Source organism: Callorhinchus milii, unplaced genomic scaffold (genome assembly GCF_018977255.1).
Source record: "Callorhinchus milii isolate IMCB2004 unplaced genomic scaffold, IMCB_Cmil_1.0 Scaffold9, whole genome shotgun sequence".
In the NCBI taxonomy this organism is placed as follows: domain Eukaryota; kingdom Metazoa; phylum Chordata; class Chondrichthyes; order Chimaeriformes; family Callorhinchidae; genus Callorhinchus; species Callorhinchus milii.
Genome location: NW_024704750.1, coordinates 23429681 through 23439853, shown reverse-complemented (window position 1 = coordinate 23439853; position 10173 = coordinate 23429681). Strand labels below are relative to the sequence as shown.

General features: G+C 47.7%; 1 protein-coding gene across 3 annotated transcripts in view; it reads right to left on the bottom strand.

Annotated features, from left to right (window-relative positions):
* Nucleotides 1-362: 362 nt before the first annotated feature.
* Nucleotides 363-10173, bottom strand: part of mthfd1b (methylenetetrahydrofolate dehydrogenase (NADP+ dependent) 1b) — a 32944-nt gene continuing 23133 nt past the window's right edge. For all 3 annotated transcript variants that reach the window (XM_007910256.2, XM_007910257.2, XM_007910255.2), the window contains exons 19-28: nucleotides 8976-9044; nucleotides 7499-7610; nucleotides 6922-7061; nucleotides 6789-6830; nucleotides 5880-5980; nucleotides 5177-5354; nucleotides 4140-4247; nucleotides 3455-3607; nucleotides 1214-1312; nucleotides 363-644 (exon numbers count right to left, since the gene is read on the bottom strand). In XM_007910256.2, the coding sequence (XP_007908447.1) occupies nucleotides 1223-1312; nucleotides 3455-3607; nucleotides 4140-4247; nucleotides 5177-5354; nucleotides 5880-5980; nucleotides 6789-6830; nucleotides 6922-7061; nucleotides 7499-7610; nucleotides 8976-9044 (993 nt within the window). In that variant the 3' untranslated portion in view covers nucleotides 363-644; nucleotides 1214-1222. The remainder of the gene's footprint in view (nucleotides 645-1213; nucleotides 1313-3454; nucleotides 3608-4139; nucleotides 4248-5176; nucleotides 5355-5879; nucleotides 5981-6788; nucleotides 6831-6921; nucleotides 7062-7498; nucleotides 7611-8975; nucleotides 9045-10173) is intronic.

Below are 10173 nucleotides of genomic sequence, written 5' to 3'. Positions count from 1 at the left end.
TCAGAGGCAGCCCTTTCGCACTGAGTTGAGGAAGAACTTCTTCACTCAAAGGGCGGTGAATGTATGGAACTCACTACCCGAAAGGGCTGTTGACGCTCAGTCCATGAACATATTCAAGACTGAGATAGATAGATTTCTTATTGCAAAAGGGATGAAGGGATATGGGGATAAGGCAGAGTTAGGTTATTAGCTGGAGTTAGATTAGAAGATCAGCCATGATTCAATGGCGGGGCAGCCTCGAAGGGCCGAATGGCCTGCTCCTGCATGTTACGTTATGTTCACATGTTTTTAAACCTCAACCTGGGCTGAGTATCGGCCCGCTCTGGGCTGAGTGTCAACACGCTCACACAGGGCGGGGACAGTTGTATGAAATTATCATTTATTATCAGTTTTTAGACATATCGAACCCATTGAAACGAATTAGTACATTATACGCAAAAGCTATGATTGTCACAGTGTCAGTTCAAATTTCCGTTTCCAACACTTCTATTGTGCGCTCCCTGTTGTGTTGCAACGTAAAAGCAGCATCTGATGCTGGGCAATCCCAGTTCCCAAACCCCAACTCCCACACACCCCCAAAAATCAGTCAACAGACCGTTCCATCAGATCCCACTGCAGCGTATCATAGACTTTCAGTGCTGGACCTGTGAGAGAGAGAGAGAGAGGAAATTTACAATCACAGGCAAAACAGGTGCCACAGCACCATGCTGTCTGGCCTCCAGATGAGCAACAGGCCCTGGAGATGGTGTTGGTGGGTGGGGAAGTATAGTGAGCGTTCAGCGCTGGGACCAACTTACAACAGAAAAGGGAAGGCTGGACATACCGAGGCCCAATCCTATGCATTCCTAAGGCCACCTATACTGTTACTTAGAAGCATGACAGGCGGTGGGGGGGGGGAATAGAGGATTGGTGGCTGTACCTGCTGGCTGTCTAGGAGCAGTAGAGTGCGGCAGCAAAAAGGTGTGAGTAGCTCTATTTAATTCTATACAGAAAGAGCAGATTCACAGATGTTACTGACAATCTGTACTGCTATTCCTCCAGCTCCCTCTCAGGCTCTCAGTCAGCTTTCTGTGTATCTACTGTCTCTACTAAGGTCCCTCTAGCTCGTTCACCCGCTCAGTAACAGCCAGTCAGCTGCCTGTGGCAACCAGAAACAATACTGGAGGTTCAGGGTGGTGGATAAACTGAGGGCACATATGAGGCAAATGCTTACCTTATGCAGCTAAAAGAGTCCGTTCACCATCTCGGTCTCTGGATCCAAATCAATGTCATAGAAGCAAGGTCTGGTGGGCAGCCCTGGCATAGTGCTCATCTACATCAGGGAAACATTCCACATCAACACACAGATTAGACCATCATTCTCCTCCCCCGCTTCCCTCCGCCCCCGCCTAGAGAGATGGGGAAGAGCTAGGGTCACTGCCAACACTGCTTTCAGCAGCTGCTGGGGCACAACTCAAGGAGGAAAGGGAAGGCATTGTAGTTCCACCAGGAATCACAGAGCATAGTGGTGGCCTGAGATGAGATGGGGAGTCCCAGCTTTGTGCTGGGGAGTGTGACCCAGAAAGCCAGGCCATAATAAACTGGCCAAAAAGCCTGACAGGCCAAATGGCCTCTGCTAACCACTAACAGCAAAGTAACAGGATACCCAAACTTAGACCAAACTTCAGCAGCCAACTGTATGGTCTCGCTTCCATGAGCTTCAACTGTGACCTGATACGAGGCTTTTCAACCCAGAACAATAAGCGGCAGCAGCTTTGCAGCTTGTGTGGGCTGTCGCCGTGTAACAGGAGCTGCCTGCACAGCTGGACTGATACTGTAACAGCCTTGTGTTCGGTGTCTCTGCACTCGCGCCTCTGCCTCCGGGGGAAAACACTCGCAATTTGCAAAATCAATTAATCTGCTTTCTTTCCCCTCAGTGTTAACTAGAACGAGGATCACAGTGCAACATCCTGGTCACTGTGCTGGGAATCATGTGAGCTCAGCCCTACAGGACATGCTGTGTACACACCCATCTGAGCTCTGCACTGAATGTCCTGAGCGCTGGCTAGAGAGTGTGATGGTGTAACACAAACAGGATTGGTCTCAGTGTCTGAGCCAGGGAAGGAAAGGATGTCAGCCATGTCCTGCTCTCATGGCTATTCAGCGACTCCCTCAGACATTCAACCAGTGTATTGCAGCGGATCTGTGCTTGGCTCAATACCCACACATGCACTTTCTAGCAGGGATAGCGTGTTAGTGATTACAACAACAGCTTCCATTTATATAGCGCCACTCATGCAGGGCAGCATTCCAGAGACAGTGGCGGAGTACAACGCCGAACCAGGACGAGGTGACCATAGGCACTGTCGAAGAGGAAGATCTCCAGGGGCAACCTGAAGAATGGGGAATGAAAGAGTGAGGCGGAGGGACAGAGGAAGAGTGTTCCAGGGTTTTGGTGTGTATTGGCTGAAAGCGAGGCCACCGATGGTGGAACGGAGAGAACAAGGGACATGCAGGAGGCTGGAGCCAGTCAAGCAGAGGCAATGGGTAGTGGGTTGGGGAGTAAACAGGATTAAGAGTGGGAACGCTGGCATGCTCACCCAGCTCAGTGACACATGCTGTGTACACACCCATCTGAGCCCCTACCACCAACACATCGTTTGTGACCAGCATTAGCTCAGGGCAGACACTTAAAGTTCTGCCTTTACCCTCTTCTGTGCGTCACACTGGGGATCAATCTCACCACAAACACGTCACTGCCTGCGACATTCCGCAGACGGAAAGTGACACAGAAAAGCAGCAATTTCCTTTTCCTTACTGCTGGAGTGTTCTGTCAGATGGTCAGTCACTCCAAGCAACATATCTGCTGGGTAATATATCCCCGGGGTGTCTGTATATCAAGCACAAGCCACTTACGCGCTCCCTCTGCCAGCACCAGGCCAACTTGGAGCTCAGCCATGCACAAGCCCATATGTCAGTGTACAGGCTGCCAGTGAGATCAGCATCACGTGTGCCATTTCCTCGCTGCCCGGCAGCTGCTGCCCGGCAGCTGCTGCCCACACTGGGTGCCAGCCCTTCCCTTTGTGCCATCGACAGCAAATTACAGAAGATAAGTCTTGGGCTTGATTGTAATGCCCTGACGAGGGACCAAGGCTGTTGTTCGCTCGCAGACCAGGTTAAGAGCACCTTATCTTCCACAGACCTGCTCTCTCCATCTTACCGACGACAGTCAATGAGAGGACGCCCCACCACCACGTCGGCCACCACCGTTTGGAATCCCCAGGAAAGCTCATATGCCAAGCACACAGGCTGTCAGGGAGACAACAGCAACACAGGGAGGTGTTGCTGTCTGAAGCACTGATGGAGTCATCGGATATATTTTGGATTGTTGTTGAATAAATAAATATCAGGATCCCCAGTCCAACTAAAGTGACCCCACATGATGATGAGGCTTCTGATGTAGAGTGTGACTCACCGTGCCCACCAGTGGGTACAGAAACCCCGCACCCACACTGGCTCGGATATCCCGGATCGGCAGGATGAAGCCAGTCGGAGCTCCTTTCTTGTCCGGCTCGTGCGATAAGGATAAATGGGTCTTGGCCATGCAGATGGGAAGGCCTCCAAACCCCTGGTCAAAAAAAACAGAAAGCAACTTACAACAATAACAACTTGCATTTTATAGCACCCCTCAGGCAGGGTAGCGTCCCAGAGCGCTATACAGTAGTGGAACACAACACCGAGGAGGGAGGAGGTGACGGAGGCACGGCCGAAGAGGAAGGTCTTCAGGTGTGATCTGAAGATGGGGAAGATGGAGGAAGAGTTTTCCACAATTTCAAGACGTAGTGGTTGAAAACGTGGCCACCAATGGTGAAAACTCAATAACTGGGAGTGGACACCTAATGGTGTTATTCACACCACATTCACAAATGTTCACACGCAGCTATTCCATGAATTGTGGATTTTAAGGACATAAGAATTTGCTGGTGAAAGAAGACCAAGGTTGATCTAGTTTGCCTTCCACCATTCTGGCAGTCGCTTGACATGTTGTGTCCCGAACTATATTCTCCCAGATATTAGAGAGAGAGTGCGCAAGCGAGCAGGAGAATGCGAACGAGCAAGAGAGCCATGACCCTGAGCACCAGCCACAACCATATAACTACCTGTCTGGTGTAAAGCTCCACCTTGTGCTGAGCTTCAGGGCTGAGCTCCACATCTGCTGCCCCATAAATCTTCTGGGCAATAATTCGGATCTTCTCCACGACATCGAGCTTGGAAAGAGAGAAAGTTTTGAAAAACAAGAGAAGATGGAAATTATCCCGCTCATTAACTGCTGGCCATGAATTTAAAAGTGTCGTACTTGAAGAGAGAGTTTTTATAGTCAAATAATAAAATAATAATCCTTGCACTTGATATAGAGCTTTTCATGTCATCTCGACATCTCAAAGCGCTTCACAGAATATACTGTAAAGTATCTTTATAAATATTTATAAATATTTTTATAAATATTTTACAAATGCAGCAGTCATTCACACCATTAAATGTTCACACACAGCCATGCCATGAATTATGGATTTTAAAGACATAAGAATTTGCTGGCGAAAGACCAAGGTCCATCTAGTTTGCCTTCCACCATCCTGGCAGTGGCTTGACATGTCGTGTCCCAAACTATACAGTCTCCCCGGATATTATTTTCCAGCAGAAATCTATCTCATTTGTTCTTGAAACAAACAACATTTTCTGCTTCCACTGTCTCCCTCGGGAGTCTGTTCCACAAGTTTACTACTCGCTCACTGAAGTGGTGTTTCCCCAAATTTGTTTTGAATTTCCCTTCAATCGCACACCGTTTTTTTTCTGGAATTGTTGGCCAGGACCCTGGGGGAAACTCCATTTTCTTTTTTAACCAGGTCGTAGGATCTTTAACATCCACCTGAACAGGTGGACAGGACCTTGATGTAACGTCTTACTTGAAAGCTACACCTCGGACAATATAACCTTCTCCCACCTTCTCCACTGGAGAGACAGTCTAGATTGCAAGCTGTTGTGGAGCTTAATCCACAACCTTCTGACCCAGAGTTGAGTGCAACCGAATGACAAATCAGGAGGAACAGAAATAAGGAATCTTATTCAGGTCTTATTCACCACAGTCTCACTGCCTTGTGAGAAGCACAGAATGAGACTAAGCTAAGGCTAAGCTTACCTCCACATTGTACAGGAATTGGAAATTGTTCTCCTGCTCAGCAGCATGCTGCACTGCTCTGGCAAGTGCCACTGCCCCCTTGCCTCCCTCGGCCCAGTGAGTGCACTTCACAGCATCGAATGCCCCAGTCTCCTTAGCAGTCCGGCAGACCACATCCAACTCTGCCTCAGTGTCTGTCCTGCGCAGTGATAGAGAGAGAGCTCAGCGACCACCAGGCAATGGGGGAGCTAATGCACTGGCCTAAGTGCCATTTGTGCTCTTGATTGGTATGTCCCATACATTTACAAAGTTATATTTCTTTATCCTAGCTCCCCTGATCGTTAAGCGGGTAAAGCTGGGCCATACAGACCAGAGGTTATGGGTGCGATCCCTGGGCACCGGCCTGAGAGTCAGGAATACAAATGGCCTCAGCGGCTTGCTTTAGGGAAAAGGAAAATCAGGCAGAGTTTCTGCTCCTGATAGCGATCCAGAAACTGCCAGATGGAAAGTTGCGCGAGCACAGAATTGGACTTCGATCTTCTGAAATTCCCTATCTCACCTCACACGGGAATGATGGCTGAGTAAGGTAACTGGCCTTTTAGACGTTCCCCAGGAGAAGGGAGTCAGACATCGTCAGATGTGGAGGGGAGAAAACTGAAGGTAATAATCCATTACTCTTACACATCGAGCACTTGAAAGAGACGACTTGCAGGAGCGCACATACTTGAAGACATTGACTGCTACCACCACAGTCACACCGAACATGCGGGCATTCTGGATCTGCTTGCACAGGTTACTGCAGCCCTTCTCTACCAGGTCCACATTCTGTAAACACACAGCCAGACTTACAGTCTTCATAACATGTCACACTGAGCATGCTGGAGATCAGTCGTCTCAGTTAGTTTATTTCCCAGATACCGGCTGTGGGAATCAGTTAACGATGCCTCCATTGTCTGCCAAATAGAGAGTTAATAATCCTCTCAGCCCCCATTCCCTCCAGACTCGGCTCCTGCCACCCACTCTCCAACTCATCTCCCACCAACGCTTAGCCTGTACAAAGATACACAGTGGAACCTTGACTATCTGCCATAGTTGACTATATCATAGAATTTTACAGGAGTCCATTCAGCCCATCGTGCCTGTGCCTTTGAAAGAGCTGCCTTTGAAAGATCTATCAACTAGTCCCACCCCTGATCTTAACCCATAGCCCTGCATTTTTTTCTTTTTTAAGTACCTATTTAAGTCCCTTTTGAAAGCTACTATCGAATCTGCTTCCACCACTCTTTTGGGTTGTGCAATCGAGACTGTAACAACTCTCTGGGTAAAAAAATTCTCGTAGTCTCCCCTCTCGTTCTTTTGCCAATTATTTTAAATCTGACCCACATGCAGAGGAAAGTTTCCCCCTATCAACTCTATCCAAATCTCATAATTTTGAACATCTCTATTAAATCTCCTCAACCTTCTCTGCTTCAAGAAGAACAATCCCAGCCTCTCTAGTCTCTCCACATAATTGTAGTCCCTCATCCCTAGTACCATTTTGGTAAATCTTCTCTGCAGCCTCTCCGAGGCCCTAACATCCTTCCTAAGGTGTGGTGCCCAGGAGTGGCTCAGAAAAAAGGGAAGCCCCACTTACCTCTTCAATATATTCCTTCGGCAGTGGGACACCTGCGGTCACCTACAGAGAGATAATTGTATTGATGAAAAGGTTTGTTTGATTGATTGATACACATGAACATGTTAGCAAGGCACGTGGAGTGGGTACTTGCCGTGGGTCCACCCCCGTGCATTTTCAGAGCTCTGACAGTGGCGACCAGCACCACCACGTGTGGACGCAGGCCGGAGTACCTGCACTTGATGTTGAAGAACTTCTCCATTCCAATATCAGCTCCAAACCCTGCTTCTGTGACTGGAGATAATAATAATAATAATGAATGAATGCCAGAAGAGGTAATAGACTTTAAGAATTACTAACCCTAGGTGATCTGGAAGGGCCAGGCTGGTGCTTATAAAGTATAACCTTGTTGAAACAATACATTGAGGTGTGCACCACTGGTGGGAGTGAATTGAAATACTGTATTGCAGTACCGTTCCTGCCACCAGAGGGCGCTCTACTATTTGACTGACTCACTGAGGGCCTCCTGTGGCAGAAACCAGATACTACAGCTCATTAATACTCACTAAAATACCCATTAATAATAAAGTTAATCAGGACAGTGATATTAGAATCTCAGGTAATCAGTTCAAACCACTTATATTGCCTTAACATCAGTTACCTATTGGGAACTGCTTTTCCTGCCTCACTGTAAAAGACAATGGACACCACGGAGCAGAGCCACGACTCACCCACAAAGCCTTCAGGTCCGACCAGCTTCAGTGCTATTTTGTCAGCCAAGATGGAGGAGTTTCCGTGTGCAATATTTGCAAAAGGTCCAGCGTGTACAAAGACGGGGGTTCCCTGGTAACGAGAGAAACAGCCTTCAGCCAGGGAGCAGCTGGTCCAGTCAACCACGGATAGAGTGATGAAGGAAGCTGATTGGAGGAGGCCATTCTGCCCCTCAAGCCTGTTCCACCATTCTATTAGATCATGGCTGATCTGGACCTGAACTCCAATTACCCGTCCTTGCCCTATATCCCTTTATACCCTGACCCGACAAATATATACCCTGACCCCACAAATATATACCCTGACCCGACAAATATATACCCTGACCCGACAAATATATACCCTGACCCGACAAATATATACCCTGACCCGACAAATATACACCCTGACCCAACAAATATACACCCTGACCCAACAAATATACACCCTGACCCAACAAATATACACCCTGACCCGACAAATATATATTCTGACCCGACAAATATATATTCTGACCCGAAAAATATATACCCTGACCTGAAAAATATATATACCCTGACCTGACAAATATATACCCTGACCTGACAAATATATACCCTGACCTGACAAATATATACCCTGACCTGACAAATATATACCCTGACCTGACAAATATATACCCTGACCTAACAAAATGCGTAACTAAACTAATAAGTGCAGCATTTTATAATAAACACCAGTTCTGGAGATTAATGTGAGACATTGTGAACCAGGGCTCTGCAGTCATCATACACTGAACTCTCAGGAGTTTAATTCAGTTTAATTTCAGCTCTCATATGTATCACACTGAGGAATAATAGCAGCATGACTTTTGCGTTTAGAGGATACATTAAAATCTCCCAGACAGTCATAGCTTAACACGATTTCAATAAAATGAACAAAAGGGCAGTTAGGAAAGTTCTCCCAGTACCCAGCACTCTGAAGGACATCCTCCCTCCCTCCAGGCCACACGCAGGACTAAATACACACAACCAATGCCACACCACCAATCCTCAGAAACTGGAGCTTAGTGGTTAGAGCACTCGCCTCACAAGCAAGAGGACCCGGGTTCGATTCCCGGACCGGGCAAAACAATGGTCAACGTTCCTTACTCCACACGCCTTTGTTTACCTAGCGGTAAGTAGGAACCCGTTAATTGATCTGTGGATCGCTTTCCAGGGGTAATAATCCCTCCAAAAATAATTTGGTCACTCAATCCATGGCTGTTTGTGGGATGCTGCTATGTGCAATTGGCTGCTGTGTTTCGCCCACAAAACAGGCAGTCAATTCACTTTACAGTACATCCTGTGAAGTGCCTTGAGACGTCCCCACGATGTGATAAGGCGCTATGTCAAATGCAAGGCTTATTATAGAAGTGCGAACCTAGTTTTTCTTCTGGTTTGGGGGGTGGGGGGGGGCACTGGGTGGGGATTTACTAACCTCCAGAGTCTGCATAAGATTGGGTTTAATGGCGTCCTTCATCAGCACAGTCAGAGCTCCACTTACTCCCTAGAGAAAGAAGAAAAACCTCATCAGTTTCTTTAGCAGAATTAATATTTAATAATTAGTTTACATTCATATTAAACTTTCAACTGCTGCTGGCCTCTCCCTCCCCACCTTCAATTCCTGCCTGAAGACCTTATTTTTAGATCGTGCATGTGTTCACCTCCCCCCCTCTCTGCCCCTGGCTCAGGGTCAGACTCCACTGGGACGCTAGCCCGCATTCAGGGTGCTATATAAACGCAAGTTGTTGTTGATATGGAGAGCGCCTGGGGAAGTGAATAGTACTCCAGTTCCTTTGAAGAGAAGGGATTATTGAGAGCAGTGTGGTTGGATGAGTAAATCTCTCCATGATTCTCTACACTGAATATTTTTTCTGAGGTTGGCAGACTATGAACCAGGGTGCTGTCGGAACAGAGTTGAGTGGGAACATTTATTCAAAAGGAATCAGCACATGGTGAGGAACGGTATTAGAGGGTTCAGGGGCAGAGCAGGGAATTTGGATTACAAGTGGAGGAGCAAACACTACCCCTAACAGTTGTCTAACTGTTGTGGGGAAGTTATTACCCTACACTGTTCAGCAACATCGTGGCCGACTCGCTATGAGGTCACTGCACAAGGAGCCGGGCAGTTTTTCACACGAGAAGGGTAGTGGAAATCTGGAACTCTCTTCCCCAAAAGGCTGTGGATTCCTGATACATTAAAATTTTCAAGACTGAGGTGGATCAACATTTGTTAGGTCAGGGTATCAAGGGACATGGGGCGAGGGTGGGTAATTTGAGTTGAGGTAGAAATCACCCATGATCTGGGCCAATAGAAAAGTGCGGCTGCACATTTTCCACGGAATCCACCACAAACGCCCTCATCCGCTACAAGCCCGCTATCAACATCGTTTCTGGCCCGTGGGCCAAGCGGCTGTTTACCTGATGTCACTGTGTGCCGGGCGGCTCCGGACGTACATGCGCGGTGCGGCACAAGAGGCAAATGGGCTTCACTCGGAGGCCCCGCTGTTGTGATTGTCTGCGTGTCTCTGTGTGTGTGAGAATGTGTGTGTGTGTGTGTGTGTCTGTCTCTATATGCATTTGTGAGTGTCTGTGTGGCCTGTGTGTGGGTGTATGTGTGTCTGTATGTCTCTCCC